The sequence below is a fragment of the Gobio gobio genome (assembly GCF_949357685.1).
Source record: "Gobio gobio genome assembly, chromosome: 1".
NCBI lineage: Eukaryota > Metazoa > Chordata > Actinopteri > Cypriniformes > Gobionidae > Gobio > Gobio gobio.
This window is the reverse complement of record NC_137097.1, coordinates 37,171,760-37,196,241: the sequence shown is the minus strand read 5'-3', so window position 1 is coordinate 37,196,241 and position 24,482 is coordinate 37,171,760. Positions and strand designations below refer to the sequence as shown.

Sequence of the window (24,482 nt, the reverse complement as noted above, 5' to 3'; positions counted from 1 at the left end):
CTCAGAATGACATCTGTACATAATGATTGTCACTACCAAAACATAATCATTACCTAAACATATTTTTCTGTATTGACATAACAAATGTGTTTTATAAACACAGTTAAAGCAGCAAGAAAAAGTTTAAAATGTCAAGGGTCAAGAGCACAACTAAAGCAAACACTGATCATCACAATGGTAACCTAAACATGGTGACTCTTTCCGCAGTGATTCAGCTTACCGTAAATCCTCTAATATAGGCCCGGGCCTTTATTTTACTCAAGCGCATCGCGGTCCAGGCCTTTATTGGAAGGAGGCCAGAATTAGAGGCAGGCCTCAATTTCTATTTGAGCAAATCAAACTACCAGTAGAATGACTAAAAATTAGATTTTGCGTCTATTTCAACCTATAAAATACTAGGTTCATTTATTGAAAACGTACAGTTACCATAACATTATGGTATGCATACAGAACATTAACTACAAATACCGGTAATTCAGGCTAAATTCCAGTGTAGAAATATGGTAACAAAAACGTAGCAAACATAGGCTACCGGTAGTGCATTGTAAACACTTAACCATACACGGTGATAATTAGGTTATTGATTCATAACAAAAGGCAACAGACACCTTACCGCTCCAAAGTTTAACCATTCCTGTCTCGTTTGGTTTAAAGTTATAAAAAAAAAAATCCTCCAATTCTGTTTAATCCTCGTCCTCCTCAGTTTCCTCCTCCTTTTCATCTCTCCCTGTAAACTCCTCATCACTCGCGCCAGCCTCTACAACAAGTTAATTATTGTACAGCTCCTCTTCGTCCTCCTCATGTTCCGCTGACCGCTGCGCGTCTGTTCTCATCCTCGCGCCGTAAACGTTAGCCTACCGGACCCGGTGACTGAAGTCTCACGTGCGAGTCAAGAGAGGTGATCAATCCCAACCTGAAAAAAGTCATTTCAGGGAGGTATCTCTCCTAAAATTATGTAGATCACTTTTACTATTTACATAAGCTGCTTATACTACTATTTATGTAAACTGCTTTTATTTATATTTCATTGCAACTTTAAACAGGTCTAAGGAGTTTGTTGTTTTCATGTAGCCTTGGCAACTAGCCGACCTGAAAAATATGCACATGAAATGAAACTTGTTTAACTCAACCATAACATGTTAGTTACAAACTGTAGAGCGTGCAAGATTGTCATTATGTTTATACTTTATACTTTCGTTTTTTGGGGCGAGAGATAAAAGCCCGAAGAGATAAAAGCCCGCCCACACTGACAATTGATTGGTTGACTTACCGAAACAAGCCAATCAGGACGCTCTCCGTCTTACATGCCATACTATGGAATAAAATTTGTGCCATAATTAAACAAACAAATCCAGCATTTTGCAAACAAACACTATCTGCTTCGCAAAGGAAATCTCGACTTGCAAACAAATAGAAAGTGATGTGCAAATACAAAGTCAGTTTGAGCGAGAACGCAGAGGAGTAACAAACATATGTGTTGTGTTTTGCAAATAATAAATGAGTGAGCACACATCATATCTCACAAATAAATACAAACCATCCTACAAATTACATGTAACCTTTGAGCAAATCTAGTCCATACAAATGCAATATCTGTCTGTTCAAGACTCGCGCAGATTTTCTCACAAATGCAGCTCGCGCAGATTTTCTCACAAATGCAGCTCGCGCAGATTTTCTCACAAATGCAGCTCGCGCAGATTTTCTCACAAATGCAGCTCGCGCAGATTTTCCCACAAATGCAGCTCGCGCAGATTTTCTCACAAATGTAGAGCAACTTCCTGTTCCAAAACAGCAGATGGCGCTTTGGGTCAATTTACACTAGTCTCCCCCGAGAAACCCTGAAACCAACACTTTTCCAGCTGACGAAATGAGCGGTGAACAGGTGAGTTTCTGTATAATAACCCTTTTTGAGATGTTCTTTTGCTAATTGTTCATTACATATCTAAACAACAAGCCACGTTAGCACTTATTAGCAACCCATTATCTGTATATGGCTATAGTCCTGCCATCATAGGTTGCTTTTTACATCGTGTCTACACTGCATGCGAGCGACGCATTACAAACTATAGTGAACGTGAACTTGCATATGACATATGCAGTCCCCAAATTATTATTTTGGACAGAAAAATTAAATCCACTTTTAAATTAGATTAAAATGTTCCTATTAAGTTATTATAGAGAACAACAAACTTGTTCAGTATAGACCAGGGTTATTCAAATCTTGCCCTGGAGGGCAAATGCACTGCAGATTTTAGCTCCAACCCTAATCAAACACACCTACCTGTGATTTTCTAATGATCCTGAAGACCTTGATTAGCACGTTCAGGTGTGTTTGATTAGGGTTGGAGCTAAAATCTGCAGTGCATTTGCCCTCCAGGGCAAGATTTGAATAACCCTGGTCTACACTGAACAAGTTTGTTGTTCTCTATAATAACTTAATGGGAACATTTTTATCTAATTTAAAAGTGGATTTAATTTTTCTGTCCAAAATAATAATTTGGGGACTGCATATGTCAAATGCAAGTTCACGTTCACTATAGTTTGTAATGCGTCGCTCGCATGCAGTGTAGACACGATGTAAAAAGCAACCTATGATGGCAGGACTATAGCCATATACAGATAATGGGTTGCTAATAAGTGCTAACGTGGCTTGTTGTTTAGATATGTAATGAACAATTAGCAAAAGAACATCTCAAAAAGGGTTATTATACAGAAACTCACCTGTTCACCGCTCATTTCGTCAGCTGGAAAAGTGTTGGTTTCAGGGTTTCTCGGGGGAGACTAGTGTAAATTGACCCAAAGCGCCATCTGCTGTTTTGGAACAGGAAGTTGCTCTACATTTGTGAGAAAATCTGCGCGAGCTGCATTTGTGAGAAAATCTGCGCGAGCTGCATTTGTGAGAAAATCTGCGCGAGCTGCATTTGTGAGAAAATCTGCGCGAGTCTTGAACAGACAGATATTGCATTTGTATGGACTAGATTTGTTCAAAGGTTACATGTAATTTGTAGGATGGTTTGTATTTATTTGTGAGATATGATGTGTGCTCACTCATTTATTATTTGCAAAACACAACACATATGTTTGTTACTCCTCTGCGTTCTCGCTCAAACTGACTTTGTATTTGCACATCACTTTCTATTTGTTTGCAAGTCGAGATTTCCTTTGCGAAGCAGATAGTGTTTGTTTGCAAAATGCTGGATTTGTTTGTTTAATTATGGCACAAATTTTATTCCATACGCTTCATTAGGTGCACACTAGCACACACACGTAAGGTTTCTCGCTCTCTCTCCCTCTCTGCCGTACGCGCGTGCACAGTTTGTGTCTCGCATGCGCGCTCTTGCTCGCTCGCTCTAGATTGCGGGAGAATTTTACTAATTTGCGGGCATCAGGGAGCTGCTATAAATATGCGGGAGACTTGGGATGTCTGGGTGATTGACATGACCAGTACCCTGTGGTACTTGCATGTTACTATCACATGCAAGCATAATGTTGAGGCCTGCCCAGAAAAACGTTGGTTCTAATAATAGCCCCGGCCGCTATTAGAGACCGGCCTTTATTTACCTTCGGTGACAGCGAGACCGGCCAATGTTGGAGACCCGGCCGCTAATGGAATACAGGCCAATATTAGAGGATTTACGGTATTATCATCAGGTGTCTTCACTAATGGTAAATCATAACTCAATTAATCACTTAATTATCTCAGTAACTTCAACACTGCTTCAGTGTTAATTTTAACACTCTTGAGTGTGGACTCAAATGAACACTGAGGAGAGTTAATTAAGCATGTTTTTTTTTTTTGCTGTGTTGATCACGTTGACCTGGCAATCAGTTGACCATTTTTTATTTTATTTTTTATGAGAAGTAAACTAGTAAAAAATAGTTTCCAGAATAAGCTACAGTATGCTTTATGTAGGAGTACCTACCGATTCTAAAAACAGCAGCCAAAGCCAGCGGGACACCAGGCATGTCCTGTAATAAAGCAGCTGTTATCAATATCTCCACTGTGGCGTGATCATCACAAGAATGCCTTCCATGCACACCCAATTCCCAGTGTTGACATATACCGTGAGCACTAGATAAACTCGATTAAATTGAAGAATGAAGAATTGATGGCATGAGCTGATGTATAACTCAAATGCTGTTTACCTATCAGGCAGGTTTGAACATGTTGACTGTTTTGGCTGCTGAGTCCATGCTAAGTGTAATGCACCAGGTGCTTTCGATTTTCACAATTTTCTGTCAAACTTTTACTTAACTTGTGGATTTCAGCTTTCATTGTTTCTTTATCAAGTTTTGGTCATATTATATGTGGCTATACCAGTCAATAGTGTTGTCAAAATTACCGACTTTGGTACCTAGTCGGTAGCCTACTGAAATTTAAAAAATGTTATACTGTTGTCTGAGGTCAACTTATGACGTTTGCGTGGTTTTTACATTCAAAAAAATTAAAATGAATGATTCGCCTACAGGGCTCGCAAACTGTCTTTATCAAACAAGCACAATGATTTATATCTCATCCACCCGCAATTAATTGGAATGCTATTTTTTATTACTTGTCCCGCCCAATCGGTGGATATAACTGCAAACCGCATCACTAACACACACACACACACGCGCGCCTCACTGCAGACTCAGACAAATCAAAGCATGATCCAAACTTTAGCGATTGTATTTTCCTTCAAATATCAATTCAAGAGTATTTCACTATTTGAGATTCACCGGCCTGCCGACGGGCTTACGTTTTGGTAGCCCGTCTGGAAAACACATAGCCCCGGGACGTTGGGCTTTGCCAGCCCTGGCCTGAGTCTGATCATGAATCGCAGCACAATGAACCAACAACACCTCAAATAAAGGATTCTCCAGCCTGTGACAGCAGGTAAGTTATGTTCAGTTAGACACGTACACATAAACAAACGATCTGTAACAATGCAATACTTTCACATATTAAAAAAAAATTATATTTAAAAATAGCTTTTTTACTCAGATTAGTGTGTTGCTTCATTCATTCATGTAATCTCATCCTGTCCTGTCTCTTGTTTACAAACGAATCCGTGGTGAAATGAAGGAACAAACGCACAGTCTTACCCACGTGAGCTGGATATTCATTAAAAATAAAGTTCATCAATGCATTCATAATATTGGAATCCGAATTAAGCTTATGCAGAATATTTATCCCTTGGAAGTTCGATCCGGTTTAGCTCCGCAAAGGCCTATGTCATGTCAGTGGCACGGGTCGGTGGGCGGGGCTACAGAATCAGGTGGGGCTACAGAATCAGGCGTTCCTCTTCTTCTGTTAGAGGTTCCTCTTCTTCTGTTAGAGGTTCCTCTTCTTATGTTCTGATTTCTCAATTCATGACCCCTTTAAAAAATTTGACGCTTTGAGCGCTGTTGAGCAGAACCGTAAACGCCTCTCACTGGCCATTGTGCTCACACACTCATCAAACATGTATGTGATTACTTAAGTCTGTAATTTTGACAACACTACCGATATTGAAAACATTTTGTTATATTTAAAATACTTTGTATGTAATCAGGAAATTAGTCAGTAGCCGCCATTACCCTTCAAATTTACACTCGCATGAGGTGATTTTTCAGGCAATTTGAAAAAGGAATATTTCACTGGAAACTTTTTTTCACATTTACAGGCCACCTGGCTTACGTAAAATTCGATCATTCTTTAAAGAGCACCTATCATGGCATTTAAAATGTTCCAAATATTGTTTTAGAAGTCCCCAACAACAGTTTTGCATGCATGCAATGACAAAAAAGACTTTAGTTTTCTTATAATATGCATTTATTTTTACCTGTTTTGACAGCGATTCTCAAATGATTCCTTTAGTGATTCACTTTTCAAAACCCCGCCTTTACGTGACGCTAATCTGCGGTGATTGGTCCGATGACCCAGTCAGTTGTGATTGTGCAGATATTTTCGGAAACGGAACGCCCATCAAAGTCTTATAGTGACAGTAATTTGTTAATATGTGTCAGGAGTTATGAATATGAAAACCGCGTCGGTACCGTTTGATTGTAATATGAGCCTCAGCTGATCTCATTCATAAAAAAAACTCCTCTATTCTCCTCACGAAGACTCGCGACAAATCAACATCCCTCAGGATGTGTTGTTTTCAATTCATACTGGCAGCCGGAGGGCGCTCTGTGCACATGTAGTCCATATATGGTACAGACAGACAAAGAAGATACCATGTGCCATAATAGAAGTCCATAATAAAAGCTTCCTGAGATCGCGAAACATGCAAATAGAGACATTTGACAACTAATAAACACTCAATCGCGACGATGTATGGTTTGTCTTCAAGCCACTTAGTCTTCAAATGCTCATCCTTGGGCAGATGAAAAAAGTTTGCTTTTGAGTCGCACTTCAGAACACAGTGTCTCGTCGCCATGATGTTTTCTAGTTTTCACTGGCGTCCTGGAGCGCAATAAGTGGGCGTATCGTATTCAAATAACTTGACAAGTTGACGTCATCTAGTCAGAGAAAAAGCTTCGGTCTTCTAACGATTCTTAAAAATGACTCAGAGTCGACTCTTACTTTTGAAAGAAAATAACGTTTCGGTTACTAACGTAACCTCGGTTCCCTAAGATGAGGGAACGAGTATTGCGTTTTGCTAAAACGCTATGGGGGAATTCCTTTCCTCGAGATATTGAAGCAAATTTTTATCCAAAAATACCTTTTATACGCAGTGCAGCTGCACAACTCTCAGCAGGAAGCAGCTGCATGCTGATTGGCTGTGCCGCTGCAACTGCAGCAACATATAGCGAGACCGTGGGGGGGGGGGACCAATCAGGTCCTTCCAAATTCCCGCCACAAGGTGCAACAGAATTTGCATAGCCAAGGGTATATAAGACCCACTCTCGCAAGGTTAGTCAGGTTAATCGACTGAAGCGACTCCTGAGCAAGTGAGCAAGCACGGCAAGCAAAACGCAATACTCGTTCCCTCATCTTAGGAAGCCGAGGTTACGTTAGTACGTTTCGTTCCCTTACGAGAGTACTATCGTATTGCGTTTTGCTAAAACGCTATGGGGGACCAATGCAAAACGCTGTGCTTGCTTAACGGCTCTAAAGCCGACGACACCAAACCCAGGCCAACCTAGGTGGGCCCGTAATATGATATCAATAATTCAGAATGAGCCAGACCTGAGTCGGGCCCTAATGAGAATGAACACGATATACGTGCAATAATAAGTATAGACCAGACATAGTCGGGTCAGGAATAATGAGTGGCCAGATACTTCGGGCCGTATAAGGAATATGCTTATGACTTAAACAATATTCAACCCAGGCCGGACTTATCGAGCCTCAAGGGGTTAAATCTGTTCACACAGCAAGAAGCCCAGCTTGTAAAGCCGGAACATCTAAATTATAGAATCTGATAAAAGTGGACGGGGAGGCCCAGCCTGCCGCCGCACAGATATCATTCAGAGAAATGCCAGTAGACCAAGCCCACGAAGAGGCCATGCCTCTAGTAGAATGGGCTTTAATGCCTAAGGGGCAGCTGAGATCTTTAGACTCATAGGCCAGTGAGATAGCATCCACTATCCACCGTGACAGGGTCTGCTTTGTAACCGCGTACCCTCGGGTGCGGCCGCCAAAGCATACAAAGAGCTGTTCAGTTTGCCTGTAAGCAGCGGAAGGCTCTATGTGTATTCTCAGCGCTCTGACAGGACAGAGCAAATTAGCATCTATTTCATCTAACTGTGATGAAAGTGCCGAAAGTGAAATTACCTGTGCTCTGAACGGAGTTGAAAGCACTTTAGGTACATATCCATGTCTTGGTTTGAGGACGACTTTGGAGTCGTTTGGCCCAAATTCCAGACACGAGGCGCTCACAGAGAGCGCGTGCAGATCACCCACTCGCTTAACTGATGCGATCGCTAGCAGAAAAGCGGTGTTTAGTGACAGGAGCTTAAAGCTCACTGAATGCAGAGGCTCAGATGCAGAGCTCTTCATGGCATCCAGGACCGTGGAGAGGTCCCATATAGGGACTGAAGGGGGGCGAGGTGGGTGAAGCCTTCTAGCCCCTTTAAGGAAGCAAACAATGAGATCGTTCTTTCCTAGTGACAGTCCGTTCACTTGAATGTGATACGCTGCTGTAGGAGCCACATAAACTTTGAGCGTGGAGGGGGAGCGACCCGCGTCCAGAAGCTCTTGTAAAAATGTAAGCACCTCTGACACTGCACAATCATGTGGGGTCAGACTTCGCGCTTTACACCAGTCTGAAAAGACTGACCATTTGCCTGAATAGAGCCGCCTAGTCGTGGGGGCTCTAGCTTCAGTAATAGTATTCATTACGCTTTCAGAAAGGTTCTCATGTACCCGTTGATGGGCCAAACATGAAGCGCCCATAGATCGGGACGGGGATGCCAGATCTGCCGTTCCGCCTGCATGAGGAGGTCTCTCCTCAGCGGGATCGGCCACGGAGCTGTATCTGACATCTGACTCAGCAGTGAGAACCAAGGTTGATTTCTCCAAAGCGGGGCTATTAAAAGCACAGCGCATTTGCTCTCCCTGATCCTCTCTATGACCTGAGGTAACATTGAGATTGGGGGAAAAGCATAAAGAGGAAGGTTGGGCCATTCGTGGGCCAACGCATCTTCGTGCTTGGAGAAATATATTCGGCATTGAGCATTGTCTTGTGATGCGAAAAGATCCACTTTGCCTCTCCAAACTTGCCCCAAATTGTCTGAATTATATTTGGGTGAAGAGACCACTCTGCTGGGGACACTTTGCCCCTGGACAGCATGTCCGGACCCAAATTCAGAATGCCTGGCACGTGAGTCGCTCTCAGCGAGCTCAGATTGTGCTCTGCCCATATTAGGGCTTCTTCCGCCATTGAGTGCAGGTCGACAGATCTCAGACCGCCTTGGCGATTTATATAGGCTACCACCGACCTGCTGTCCGTTCGGATCAGGACATGGTGGTGTTTTATGTACGGAAGGAAAGCTCTTAGCGATATCGTGACCGCTTTCATCTCTAGACAGTTTATATGAAGGCTCTTCTCCGAGTCTGACCAGAGACCGGAGATCTGCCTGCCCTCGTGAAGGGCTCCCCAACCTAGGTTGGATGCATCTGTCGAGATAACTTTCCACTTCGTAACAGTGCCCAAACTCACGCCCGTCTTGTACCAGACGGGATTTTTCCAAGGAGCCAGAGCTAACACACAGCTGTGGTCTACCTTGATTTGCAATCGGCCCGAAAGCCATGCGTGAGCTGGAACGCGGCGATTCAGCCAGTGCTGTAGGGGGCGCATGTGCAACAGACCCAGTCTGAGAACTGGCGCCGCCGAGGCCATGAAACCCAACATCCTCTGAAAGTGTTTGAGAGGAATGTGTGCACCGGACCTGAGGGAAACCGCTCGGTTCCGAACAGAGAGCGCGCGCTGTGACGTCAGCCGCGCGCTCATCTGCAGTGAGTCCAATACTGTTCCCAGAAACGAAACTTTCTGTGTGGGAGACAATAAACTCTTTGCCACGTTGATTCTGAGTCCCGAGCATTGTAAATGGTTGAGAAGCCAAGATCTGTGGTTTAATAACTGTATCTCTGACTGAGCTATTATGAGCCAGTCGTCGAGATAGTTGAGAATTCTCATTCCCCGAAGCCTCAGCGGGGTTAGCGCCACTTCCATGCACTTTGTAAACGTGCGGGGGGCTAGAGATAGACCAAAAGGTAGCACCTTGTATTGGTATGCTTTCCCCTCGAAGGCGAATCTCAAGAATGGCCTGTGATGGGGGGCTATTTGTATGTGGAAATAGGCATCCTCTAGATCCACAGTGAAAAACCAATCTCCCGGGCGAATGTGCGCGAGGATTTGTTTCATTCTCAACATTCTGAACGGGCGCTTCATAAGGGCTTTGTTCAGATGTCTGAGATCTAGGATGGGTCTTAGACCACCGTCCTTTTTTGGTACAAGGAAGTAACGGCTGTAAAAGCCCGACTCGCTCTGTGAGGGGTGTACGGCTTCTACCGCTCCCTTTATTAACAGTTTTGATATCTCGGTTCGAAGCACGTGACTTTTGTCGCTTCTCACCGTTGTCTCTTCCACGGCGCGAAAGCGCGGTGGTCTGCGAGCAAACTGTAGCGAGTAACCTCGTTCTATTATGTTCAACACCCATTTCGAAATGCCGGGAATGGCCCGCCAGGCCTCGGCCTTCGAAGCCATGGGCTGAATTAATCTGTGGGGCGAGTCGCTGAGTAACAGGGACTCGGTGGCCCGATAACCTTGCGCTAAGTTGGCGCTTATGAGGGAAATGTTTCCCGCCGCCTGAGTGCAGGGGGCCGGGGGACATAGAGTATTGGTGCTTGTGTACAGGTGAGCGCGTTTGAGTGCGGGCTCGTTGACTGTGAGAATAATGTTTCCAGCCACCTGAGTGCAGGGGGCTGGGGAACATGGGGGAGTGCTTGAGTGTAGGGGTACATGCTTTAATGCTGGCACACTGCCTACAGAGAAAAAGCTCTTTTTGTGACTCATATGGGTCGTTGTGAAAACGCCGTTTGTGTACAGGCGAGCGCGCTTGCTTGCGGGCTCGTTGGCTGTGAATGTGGCGTTCCCAGCCGCCTTGAAGGGAGCTGGGGAACGTTTTAGAAGAGAGCGAGGCGGTGCACCGGCCGAAGCGGGCACTATCCGCCTTCTCTTCATACCTCTGGCTAGGACGGCTTCGGAGGCTCAGGTTTCGACACATTGCTGGGTCGTGGACCTCGACGCTCCGGCGGTCTGCTGCGGCTCGTAGAGCGGGAACGCTGACCGGGCTTGGAAGCCGTGTGAGGCTGGCGAGCTGAAGGCGGCGCCTTGGTGGGCTGGGCTGGTCCAGCTTTAACGTGACGGCTAGCGGAGGAGCTGGAACGCTTAGGCAGGAAATGTTGCATTGCCTGCGAAGCCTTCTGCGCCTCAGTGAAGCGCTCCGTGAACCCAACCACGGCGGAACCAAATAATCCTGAAGGCGAAATGGGCGAGTCCAGGAAAGCGGTCTTGTCCGCGTCCTTCATCTCGGTTAAGTTAAGCCACAAATGGCGCTCCAACACCGTCAGGCTGGCCATACATCTGCCGATCGCCTGAGCATTGGCCTTGGTGGCGCGCAGGGCCAAGTCAGTGGCGCCGCGCAGATCCTTCAGAGCCTCGTTGTCAGGAACAGACTCGTCCAGGGAACGGAGGAGTTTGGCCTGGAAGACTTGAAGCACCGCCATAGAGTGTAGCGCTGACGCCGCCTGGCCGGCGGAGGCGAATGCTCGACCGGCGAGGCTGGACGTAGTGCGGCAGGCCTTGGAAGGGTGCACAGTCTTTGACTGCCATCCTCTGGAGGAGGGCGGGCAAAGGTGTGCAGCGACGGCTTCCTCGAGGGGAGGAAGGGCTTGATATCCTTTTTTCTGAGCGCCATCGACTACCGAGAGCGCTGGAGAAAAGGAGGATTTGGCGCGAGAAGAAAATGGCCCCTTCCATGATTTTGTTAGCTCCTCGTGGACTTCTGGGAAGAAGGGAGCGGGTCTTTGAGCGGTCGGTTGACGGCGGTTTTCGAAAAACCACTCATCCAGTCGGCTTCTCGTCGGCTCCTCGATTTATATAGGCTACCACCGACCTGCTGTCCGTTCGGATCAGGACATGGTGGTGTTTTATGTACGGAAGGAAAGCTCTTAGCGATATCGTGACCGCTTTCATCTCTAGACAGTTTATATGAAGGCTCTTCTCCGAGTCTGACCAGAGACCGGAGATCTGCCTGCCCTCGTGAAGGGCTCCCCAACCTAGGTTGGATGCATCTGTCGAGATAACTTTCCACTTCGTAACAGTGCCCAAACTCACGCCCGTCTTGTACCAGACGGGATTTTTCCAAGGAGCCAGAGCTAACACACAGCTGTGGTCTACCTTGATTTGCAATCGGCCCGAAAGCCATGCGTGAGCTGGAACGCGGCGATTCAGCCAGTGCTGTAGGGGGCGCATGTGCAACAGACCCAGTCTGAGAACTGGCGCCGCCGAGGCCATGAAACCCAACATCCTCTGAAAGTGTTTGAGAGGAATGTGTGCACCGGACCTGAGGGAAACCGCTCGGTTCCGAACAGAGAGCGCGCGCTGTGACGTCAGCCGCGCGCTCATCTGCAGTGAGTCCAATACTGTTCCCAGAAACGAAACTTTCTGTGTGGGAGACAATAAACTCTTTGCCACGTTGATTCTGAGTCCCGAGCATTGTAAATGGTTGAGAAGCCAAGATCTGTGGTTTAATAACTGTATCTCTGACTGAGCTATTATGAGCCAGTCGTCGAGATAGTTGAGAATTCTCATTCCCCGAAGCCTCAGCGGGGTTAGCGCCGCTTCCATGCACTTTGTAAACGTGCGGGGGGCTAGAGATAGACCAAAAGGTAGCACCTTGTATTGGTATGCTTTCCCCTCGAAGGCGAATCTCAAGAATGGCCTGTGATGGGGGGCTATTTGTATGTGGAAATAGGCATCCTCTAGATCCACAGTGAAAAACCAATCTCCCGGGCGAATGTGCGCGAGGATTTGTTTCATTCTCAACATTCTGAACGGGCGCTTCATAAGGGCTTTGTTCAGATGTCTGAGATCTAGGATGGGTCTTAGACCACCGTCCTTTTTTGGTACAAGGAAGTAACGGCTGTAAAAGCCCGACTCGCTCTGTGAGGGGTGTACGGCTTCTACCGCTCCCTTTATTAACAGTTTTGATATCTCGGTTCGAAGCACGTGACTTTTGTCGCTTCTCACCGTTGTCTCTTCCACGGCGCGAAAGCGCGGTGGTCTGCGAGCAAACTGTAGCGAGTAACCTCGTTCTATTATGTTCAACACCCATTTCGAAATGCCGGGAATGGCCCGCCAGGCCTCGGCCTTCGAAGCCATGGGCTGAATTAATCTGTGGGGCGAGTCGCTGAGTAACAGGGACTCGGTGGCCCGATAACCTTGCGCTAAGTTAGCGCTTATGAGGGAAATGTTTCCCGCCGCCTGAGTGCAGGGGGCCGGGGGACATAGAGTATTGGTGCTTGTGTACAGGTGAGCGCGTTTGAGTGCGGGCTCGTTGACTGTGAGAATAATGTTTCCAGCCACCTGAGTGCAGGGGGCTGGGGAACATGGGGGAGTGCTTGAGTGTAGGGGTACATGCTTTAATGCTGGCACACTGCCTACAGAGAAAAAGCTCTTTTTGTGACTCATATGGGTCGTTGTGAAAACGGCGTTTGTGTACAGGCGAGCACGCTTGCTTGCGGGCTCGTTGGCTGTGAATGTGGCGTTCCCAGCCGCCTTGAAGGGAGCTGGGGAACGTTTTAGAAGAGAGCGAGGCGGTGCACCGGCCGAAGCGGGCACTATCCGCCTTCTCTTCATACCTCTGGCTAGGACGGCTTCGGAGGCTCAGGTTTCGACACATTGCTGGGTCGTGGACCTCGACGCTCCGGCGGTCTGCTGCGGCTCGTAGAGCGGGAACGCTGACCGGGCTTGGAAGCCGTGTGAGGCTGGCGAGCTGAAGGCGGCGCCTTGGTGGGCTGGGCTGGTCCAGCTTTAACGTGACGGCTAGCGGAGGAGCTGGAACGCTTAGGCAGGAAATGTTGCATTGCCTGCGAAGCCTTCTGCGCCTCAGTGAAGCGCTCCGTGAACCCAACCACGGCGGAACCAAATAATCCTGAAGGCGAAATGGGCGCGTCCAGGAAAGCGGTCTTGTCCGCGTCCTTCATCTCGGTTAAGTTAAGCCACAAATGGCGCTCCAACACCGTCAGGCTGGCCATACATCTGCCGATCGCCTGAGCATTGGCCTTGGTGGCGCGCAGGGCCAAGTCAGTGGCGCCGCGCAGATCCTTCAGAGCCTCGTTGTCAGGAACAGACTCGTCCAGGGAACGGAGGAGTTTGGCCTGGAAGACTTGAAGCACCGCCATAGAGTGTAGCGCTGACGCCGCCTGGCCGGCGGAGGCGAATGCTCGACCGGCGAGGCTGGACGTAGTGCGGCAGGCCTTGGAAGGGTGCACAGTCTTTGACTGCCATCCTCTGGAGGAGGGCGGGCAAAGGTGTGCAGCGACGGCTTCCTCGAGGGGAGGAAGGGCTTGATATCCTTTTTTCTGAGCGCCATCGACTACCGAGAGCGCTGGAGAAAAGGAGGATTTGGCGCGAGAAGAAAATGGCCCCTTCCATGATTTTGTTAGCTCCTCGTGGACTTCTGGGAAGAAGGGAGCGGGTCTTTGAGCGGTCGGTTGACGGCGGTTTTCGAAAAACCACTCATCCAGTCGGCTTCTCGTCGGCTCCTCGGGCTGAGACCAGTCAATGCCGAGGTCGTCCACGGCCTTGGTGAGCAAGCGCATAAGCTCAGCGTTGACTGAGGTTATAATGTCGCTAGCCGTCCGCGTCGAAGTGGCGTGCTCCGAGGCGGCATCCGACCACCCGCTTCCGGATGCAGCAAGGGAAAGGCTGTCATCCTCTTCCTCCTCCGGTCCGCCGAATGAAACAGCAGCAGCCGCCATGCGAGGGGAGCTGTGCTGTTCGTCGACGAACAACACGGGTGATGGCGAGGCACGCGGGGACATGCCCGGCGTGTGCTCGTCAGAGCGCTCCGGTGGCCTCTGGTCGCGACGTTTTTTCTTCCGTGGCTCTAGAGGCTGGGAGCAAGGGACGGGATCCGAGTCAAAGCTGGCGAGCCGAGCCCGAAGGGTCTGCAGCGCCAGCTCGTCGCACTCAGGGCAGCCGCCCTGGTTGAGTGCAGCCTGCGTGTGGTCTCGTCCGAGACATGACACGCAGATGATGTGCCGATCCTCGTCCGCGATAAAACCTCTGCACGAGGCGCAGGAACGAGACATTTGAAACAACGTCTCGGCTCTTTTTTGAATGTGTAAAACGGTAGGTATGAAAGGATATAGTGCCGGATGGCGCAGCTGGAAGGCAGGCTGAAGGCGGAGAATCTGACGTCCTCAGGCTGCAGTGTTCCGCTGGGTGCGTGTCGACGGCAGGCTTCGATCCAGAGCTCAACGATTGCAAGTCGCTGAAGAAGAATTAATCTGACTAACCTTGCGAGAGTGGGTCTTATATACCCTTGGCTATGCAAATTCTGTTGCCCCTTGTGGCGGGAATTTGGAAGGACCTGATTGTTCCGTCCTGCCCCACGGTCTCGCTATAGGTTGCTGCAGTTGCAGCGGCACAGCCAATCAGCACGCAGCTGCTTCCTGCTGAGAGTTGTGCAGCTGCACTGCGTATAAAAGGTATTTTTGGATAAAAATTTGCTTCAATATCTCGAGGAAAGGAATTCCCCCATAGCGTTTTAGCAAAACGCAATACGAGAGTACTCTCGTAAGGGAACTATATATACGGTGCACTGTCATATTTCAAACTTTGCAGGATGTTTTTGTTCACTTAGATCTATGTTACACACTACATGAAAGGTAAATTTCAAAATTCCATGATAGGTGCTCTTTAAAGATGACGCAGTATGTTTGGACAGAAGATGAGACACAGTTCTTTATTAAACTCATAAAAGATAAAATAATTATGGCAATACTGGATTCTAATTTATCAAGACATTGAAGCCAATGTTGCCAAGTCCGTGATTTTCTGCAGAATTGGGCTACTTTAACACTGTTGCCGCGAGCTGTGTTTCATGTCTGCGGGTTGAAGCGAGCCCAATTATGTGATATTTAGCATCGGGAATGCAAATTTTAGCAGGGAACCTTGCCAAAAAACACATATTTTACCCCTGAACGCGATATTTACCGGGGAACCCCGCCCTGAAACTTGATTGGGCTTGTTTTGGGATAGTTTTGAGTAGCAAATAATGTTCCTTATGGTAATTAGTGTAAGCTCAAAAAAAGATATACGTATACGTATATGTATATATATATATATATATATATATATATTTTTTTTTTTATAAAACGTTTTCATGCACTACTGTATATTCCAAGAATATATTTAATAGATAAGCAATTTGGAAAATGGACAGATGGATGTTAGAAATATATTATTATTTTCACCAGGCAGCACTTGAACCAAAAGACAGTGTGGAGGGGATGCTGCATGTCATTTTCAGCCTTACTGAGAAGCTGAACGGTGGATTCATGGACTACACTGGAGAAACGGTGACCTGGTAAAACAAAAGAACAATATGAGAGGTCACCAAAAAGCTGGTCCAGGTCCAAACTGCCCTATTAACCATATAAGGCCACACCTAATCAGAAGCACATGACAGACATATGACTATTTTATATTTCATATAACTATAATTCATATAACAACAAAACGCTAATAATAATAAAAAAAAACAATAAAGCAACTCTCTCTCTCTCTCTCTCTCTCTCTCTCTCTCTCTCTCTCTCTCTTTTTACTGTATATGCTGCAATAACTGCTTATCAATTACACACAAAGTGGAATCAGGGAGAGAAATTAATAATTAATAGTACCTGTAGTGCAGCAACTATTCAAGTATAACTGTCATGGTCCTGTCACTTTGTTCTGTCATGTTTAGGGTTGGCGACAGGATTCTGACACCCATGTTAGGGTGAGTGCACCACTTTAGGTTTATTCCCTTGGCTGTACGTACTCTCCAGTTTTCGTTGTGTCTGCAGCATAGGGTTTGGGTCTTGACGCTTCTGTCTAGTTCGGAGTTAAATTGCTTCATAATGTCTTGACACTAGATGTGAAATCATTATACACTAACATTCCACATGATGGTGGTATACAGGCTATTGATTTATTTTTACATGATTGTTTTGTAAAAACGTGTCCTGGTATTGATTGTATAAATTAACTTACAGAATTACTGACAAATAACTTTTTCATGTATTAAAATTATAATTTGTTTTATAGATTAACGTAACGGCAATGGGTAGCACTGTGGAACCTAATTATACAAATTTATAGGCCATTTTGAACATCCTATGGTTATAATTCTATATACTGTATAACCCTATAGTTAATTATTAACTTAAAGGCCATTAACTTTGATCTCAAACCTTTTTTGTAAAATGCTAATAATTTTGTTTTGCATTATTTGTTCATTATTTAAAATGTAAAAATTGTAAGTGTTTCTGTATTATTTGTTCATTATTTAATATGTTTTTTAATTATTTGTTTATCATTTAAAAATAAACTTTTTTGTAATATTATTTGTTTAATATTTCATATATGATTCACCCCTCCACCTTTAATTGGTCTATATTGGGAGATTAGGTTATTCATTGATTAATCAGGTCAAGTCTGATCATTCATTATGTTGATAAGTTGTATATTTGTTTACCTGACAAAGACCTTGTGGTCGAAACGTTGCAAGTTAATAAATGTCTTTGGGAGCATGAAGAGCAGTGTGCCAGTTATTTTGTATAATAGTAAAGAGTACTGTCACCACACCATGCTCTGAGTGATCGGACCTCCTCCCTGTAGGATGTTTCATCTCAATTGGAGATGAGGCGCACACATAGTCATGTGTCTCACCCATGTGCCTTATCTGACTCTGATCCTAATCTGGCTTTGACCATCCATTCTGCCTGCCTTCCTCTTTGCATGTTGGAGTTTGCCCCAGGACTCAGCGAGCGGTCTACAGGCTTCTTTCGGCCTTTCCTTTCTGTGCTAGTTAAATCAGTGTTCATAAAAAAATTATCCTCGTAATCAACGTGTTGGATGCAGGAGAAATGGGCAGCAATAAAGATCTGAGCGACTTTGACAAGGGCCAAACTGTTATGGCAAGGCGACTGGGTCCGAGCATCTCTGAAATGGCAAGGCTTGTGGGTTGCTCCCGGTCAGCAGTGATGAGAATTTACCAACAGTGGTCCGAGAAGGGACAAATAACTAACGGCAACAGGGTGTTGGGTATGCAAGGCTCATCAATGCACAAGAGCACGGAAGGCTATCCCGTCTGGTTTGAGCTAACAGACGGTCTACTGTGGTACAAGTCACACAACATTTCAATGACGGTTATGGGAGGAACAATGGGCACGCGAACTGGACCTTGGAGCAGGGTTGTCTGGCCCGATGAGTCCCGTTTTCTTTTACATCATGTGGATGGCCGTGTACGTGTGTGGCGTTTACCTGGGGAAGTGATGACACCAGGAGCCTATACTATGAAGGCGGTTTAGCTGGCTAGCCAGATATGTTAAAGCGGCTTGGCTTTTAGCAGTGTTCATCTCCATAGTAACTTACGCTTCACGGCTAACCTGCTCCAGAGCAGGTTAGGTTCTGGATAAGAGATCTCAAACTGAAATTGGACCAATCAGCTGTGAGCAAAGTGACACACCTCTGACAATAAAGTCACTCCCCCTGTTTCTACTCCAAATTAAAGGTCACTACATAGCAAATGTTTTTTTAAAGACTAAAGCGTCTGGCTTTTAACAATGTTTATTTATTTATAATAATAATAATTTTGAATGATTTAGATATCATTTATGTATACCCTTAATCAGTTACACATGTATCATGTTAGTTAATCAATCATTAATAGGCACTTAGTTTATTTTAGGACCAACAAAGCCTGAATATATTGGTTGGTTTTGTCAACTCAAATCTATTTCTGTAACCCTGAGTTTGTTAAACTGCTCACATTGTTCAAGAAAGGTTTGAGGAACATGATGAAGAGTTATTATTATTTCTTTATTTAACCAGGGGAAATCATATTGAGACTATAGTCTCTTTTTCTTCAAATGATCCCTGGCCAAGGCAGCACTTAAAAATGTATCAGCACCCCATAAACCATACAACAACTAACAAGTTAAATACAACAACAAACAAAATATGACACAATAACATAATAACCAGAACAGTCAGAAAACAAAACAGAACAGCAGCCTATATACAATCACACTTATAGTTGAAGGTTTCTGTGACATATAATTTAAAATCATTAAGTTGGATAATAGTGCCTAGCTTTAACTGTTTCTGCAAAGCATTCCAGGTTGAAGGGGCATTGTAACGGAAGGCAATTTCACCAAATTCAGATTTTACAGCAGGTATAGTAAAAAATAATGCTATTTTGTGACTTGAGATTGTATCTATTGTTTTCTACCAAAGAGAAAACTGATAAATAAGAAGGCAACAATCCTATCACTGCCTTATAAATAAAAACAAGCCAGTGATGGTGTCTAAGAATTGGGAGTGGAGGCCAACCTGATAAACTGTACAAAGGATTTAAAGTGCCCCTATTATGCTATTTTAAAGTTTCATCATTTTGTTTCGGAGGTCTCCTACAGCAGGTTTGCATGCATCAAAGGTAAAAAAATAACAATAAAATAAAAATTAATAACATGCACAGGTTACCAAGATGGCTGCTGAGTGAACTGACTTTTCTTCAAGAAATAAAACTTTCTACAGCACAGATTTTGTGAAGGTACCAAGGCCTCTAAGGCTCTCTGATCTTTATCAGCACATTCTTTGTTCTGTTTATTCAGTGCTGTTCATTTAACAGATAAGTATCCAGAACGGTTAAATTACTACAGGGAATGTTTCTCTTGAACAACCTGGTTAAATACCTTGCTCAAGGTCACACTGACGATAATAGAGCTACTAATCAGCTCATCAGTTTATGGGTCATACCTTCCAATTTTATTTCTTTCTCTAGGACTGTTGTTTTCTCAAGCTCAGATCTTTAACCTCTCACTCCTGACACAGTGTATATGATTATAATAAAATATCACAGCTTTTTGGAAAGCATCCAAGCAGTTTTATTACTCAAATCTATTAGTGTCGATAGGTTTATGCTGAGTCACTTTGAAATGTCATCCTAATTCAGCATGGTTCTCTCTTTTAAAAATAAATGACAAGACCAGTGCAATATGGGGTGTGGCGTCCACTCTGCATCTCGTATAAAAAGCCTGATAGAGAGGCAGGTTGGGTGATAAAACCAGATTGATCATCTTTGTACATGGCGGCACTAAAGGCGTGTAGTGCGCTCGTGACCGGGGCAAACCGAGGCTTGGGTCTAGAAATGGTCAAGCAACTCCTGGAGGCCCGTTGCTCTAAAATTTTCGCTGCATGTCGTGACCCAGATGGGACAAATTCTGAGGTTAGTATTCAAGAGCTTAGGACAGAAGACAGCTAAAGAAATCTGTATTCATCAATCATTTCTTTCTGATTCAGGCACTGAGAGAACTGGCCAAAAATCATCCAGGTGTTGTAACACTTGTGAAGCTTGGTAAATGTGCATTTGTCTTTTAGACTAAATTTTATATTACAATAGTTGTTTTTTCAGGTTAGAAATAACCATTTTACAACTGCTATTTTTTACTGCCAATATTAGACGTTGCTGATCCATGCAGTATCAAAGCATCTGCTGAGAAAGTGGGTTCTCTACTGGACAAGAATGGTTTGAACCTGATCATAAATAATGCTGCAGTGTTGCCTTCAAAATCCATGCTGACCGCCACTGTTGAGGACATGGTCCACACGTTCAACACCAATGTGATAGGACCATTATTTGTCATTAGGGTAATGGAAAGTGTTTTTGAGAACAAGACTAATCTAAAACGAGACTTGATTTCTTGCAATATCTAAAACACTTGGTTGTGAATGTCTTGAACCAGGAGTACCTTCCGTATCTGCGTGCAGCAGCTAAAGCCAGTGGCAAACCAGGGATGTCATGGGATAAAGCAGCTGTGATCAACATCTCCTCAGATGCAGGATCTATGAGCATCATGCCATCACTATCAGAGCCATTCCCATTTTTCCCATATAGCATCAGCAAGGTACTTAAGGCTTTTTTGAGACAGACAGGAAAATGTGTTGTCTGGCTATCACCAGACCAAGCTCAATTTAAGATTGAACATTGGTCTGCTATGTATTTTCTCTGTATGCAATTGGATAGTCCTTCAACCAATCAGACCACAAGAGGCATGATCAACGGGCAATGACCCATCTCTTCTCTATCCGTCATCGTGTTAAACCTGCCAATAGCGCGCCAGGTGGATAAGCCAGTCTGTGATTGGTTCCCGCATAAGTGTAACAGAAGCAGTAGAAATGAATGTACATGTTTCCAGACTGCATGAAGAAATCAAATCGCCAGCAGATCAGGCTGGGTTTACCCAGTCTAGAAAATTTGGTTTTAAGTGATGTTTTATTAACAAATTTCGGGAGGAGCACGCTCAGATAATTAAACCTAATTAAACACGAGTGGAGCACATCAAGCTAATCAATTTAATCAACGATAAGAGGTGTATATATACAGCAGATTTACCTTCTTTCCACCACCCCATCTCCTCACTTTGATTCTAATAACTCTTTTTAAACGTCAACCCAATCCATAATATAATAAAGTTGTTAACTCTGGGTTCGGGCCAAAATTCCGAGCCTGGAGCCCTCCCCCGGACAGCACGCCAAACACGCATAATCTTCACTCTATTTAATTTGATGTAAGTGTGAACTCGTGAAACGCAATTAAAATCAGATATTTGGAAATGCTTTTCAGTATGAATGGTCAGATTGGATTTCAAATAGTTTTTATTTGTTGTCCATTCAGGATACTACACATGTAATAGTAGTGAAATAATGAGTAATTATTATGCAAATGAGCTGTGTGCAAATCCATTTATTCCTTGACTAGTATACTGTCTAAACATAGGGTCTTAACAAACACTGTCTCAACTCATTTAAAAACTGAAAACCAAATTAGAAGTGGTTCCAGTGTGAACAAACTTTGTCATGCATCTGTTTTCCTTTCAGGCAGGTCTAAATATGTTGACTGTGTACACTGCTAAGGACTTAAAGGCAGATGAGATCCTCTGCATTTCCATTCACCCAGGATGGGTGAAGACCGACATGGGGGGAGATAAGGTAAACCTAGATTCCGTCATTTCAGTTTGGGGTCAATTTGAACACTGTAGACAGATACAATACATTTTGGGGTCTTTCAGAAGTACTTTTAAAGTGTTAAAGGATTAGTTCATCCAAAAATGAAAATTCTGTCATTAATTCCTCACCCTCATGTCGTTCCAAACCCGTGAGACCTTCGTTCATCTTCAGAACACAAATTACCCTAAGATATTTTTGATGAAATCCGAGAGCTCTCTGACCCCTCCATAGGCAGCAACGTCATTGTAACTTTCAAGGCCCAGAAATGTAGTAGTGACATTGTTAAAATAGTCCATGTGATTCCAGTGGTTCAACCGTATACATTACAATAGTTGTTTTTTCAGGTTAGAAACAACTATTTTACAACTGCTACTTTTTACTGCCAATATATTAGATGTAACTAATCCATGCAGTATCAAAGAATCTGCTGAGAAAGTGGGTTCTATACTAGGCAAGAATGGTTTGAACCTTAATTTTATGAAGCGACAAGAATACTTTTTGTGCGGAAAAAAAAAAAAACTGTATTCAACCATTTCAACCATCGTATGTGTTGATGCAGTAAATACAGCACAGCACTTCCAAGTTCTGTGGTAGAACGCTGGCTCACCATTGGCCGACACTGTTCACGTGAGCACCGCGGTACATGTGTGTAATTCGGACGCAGGGGCAGCCGCCGTAGAGCTTGAAAGCACTGCACTGTATTAACTTCGTCAACAGCATAGGAGACTGAAACAGACGAGAATAGTTGAATAAAGTCATTATTTAGTTTCTTTTTTTTGTGCACAAAAAGCATTCTCATCGCTTCATAAAATTAAGGTTGAACCACTGGAGTCACATGGACTATTTTAACGATGTCTTTACTACCTTTCTGGACCTTGAAAGTTGCAATGATTGCAAACTTTTCATCAAAAATATATTAATTTGTGTTCCGAAGATGAACGAAAGTCTTACGGGTTTGGAACGACATGAGGGTGAGTCATTAATGACAGAAATGTCATTTTTGGGTGAACTAACCCTTTAAGTTGAAGTTTTGTTCATAATCAGCTCTGATAAGGAAATAAAAAATCAACATGATGCTTCAAAGTTATTCATCATTAAAATGACCCTGGAGTATTTCAGAAACCAAACATGACACTTACAAATGACAAAAGCACACAGATGGTCTCTGTTTGACAACATTACGCTATTTTAATTGCATGTTATTCTTTGTTTTTCCACCAGGCCCCTATTGACACCAGACAAAGTGTGGAGGGGATGCTGCGTGTTATTGGCAGCCTTACTGAGAAGCAGCACGGTGGATTCATGGACTACACTGGAGAAACACTGCCCTGGTAAAACAGAAGCACAAATCATAGACTCTTTCAAAAGGAAGGTCAACAAAGGGCTAATCCAGATGCACTGTATTACCTACCATAAATAAAGCAATAAGCACAGTCATCAACTTTTATGACAACATGGCAACTTTATTCTGTGTTCAGTACAATAAAACTAACTAATCAAACAATGTTGCAATACTGTCATTTTCCTGAACTTTTTGGGCACTATAATTATAATGTAATTTGCCATAAAAAAATAAAAAAAAATAAATAATAAAAAAAAAACAACACCACATATTTAGCATTTAGCCTCCTTAGCTCTGGGAACATTTTTGGGGATTTCTGCATGGATTGAAATGATTCCCATACCCACATACAGTGGTCTTAATACACAATTTTGGTTTAATTTTAAAGGAAACCCTTTGAAGTTACATAAACCACTGCTTAAAGTGATAAACATTTAAGTGTATGTTGTATGAGCTGTAATATGGTGGAATCGGTGGAAATGGTACCAGAGTAACTTTGTGTAAAACAAATGCCAAAATGATGCATGTCTCCAGAAAGTAGACATTCTAAGCTTTTAAATGGTACCACATTTGAGGTCAGAGAGTATATACCTGATGACGTCATTCCGGACCATATCAGGGTCCTTTAAGAAGTGTTTCTAATAACATTTCTATGCATTCACCTCAGCATACAATATGGGATGGACCTTATAGATACTAAATCATTTATTTTACATTTTGATAAATATCCTTCAGTTTCATAAATTATTACATATATCTACTGGGTTTACCAAGGTAATATAGGACTTGTTATAAACAGCATTGTAAAAAGCACAATAAATACAACTGACTCTTCTGATTTAATATTTGGGCAGGGTGACACTGAAAATGGGGACTTCAGTTCTGAAAAGTAATTGATAAATCAGTTATTGTCAGTGTCATGAATGTAAATACCATGGGCTGACAACTGCTACAGAATATAAAGAGTGGGCATACTTATCTTTGCTCAGTCTCTCCACGTAATGTTAAATAAAAGAACAGAGTCTGTCTTTAATGTTGCAGCATACAAGGGTGAAAACCAAAACTGGGATGCCAGGATGAGTACACAGTGGAAGAAAATCTCCGATAATAATCTAAAAAAATAGGGGCTTTCATATCGGAGGAACCATTTCATAGTTCCTAGAACTAATGGCGGAAGTACCCGCTTTTTGACGTATTCGCACCACAGGAACTGGGATTTTAGTTATAGGAACTCCTTTTGGGGTAACTAAATTAGCTCGTACTTCAGAGTAGGGTCTAACCCAACACAATAGGAACTACCAGTGACGTAAGTGTACGCTGATTGGCCAAACGCATGCGAAACACCGGCATCCACCATTTAAAAAAAAGCTGTGTACACACAGATT

General features: G+C 44.0%; 1 protein-coding gene across 1 annotated transcript; it reads left to right on the top strand.

Annotated features, from left to right (window-relative positions):
• Positions 1-19,833: 19,833 nt before the first annotated feature.
• LOC307124357 (C-signal-like) lies at positions 19,834-23,090 on the top strand (the record flags this gene model as incomplete). The annotated part of the gene is made up of 6 exons (XM_079813504.1): positions 19,834-19,974; positions 20,049-20,103; positions 20,209-20,396; positions 20,492-20,653; positions 21,627-21,737; positions 22,977-23,090. 6 exons carry the CDS (start codon positions 19,834-19,836, stop codon positions 23,088-23,090), a joined length of 771 nt encoding a protein of 256 aa, XP_079669630.1.
• Between the last annotated feature and the right edge of the window lie 1,392 nt (positions 23,091-24,482).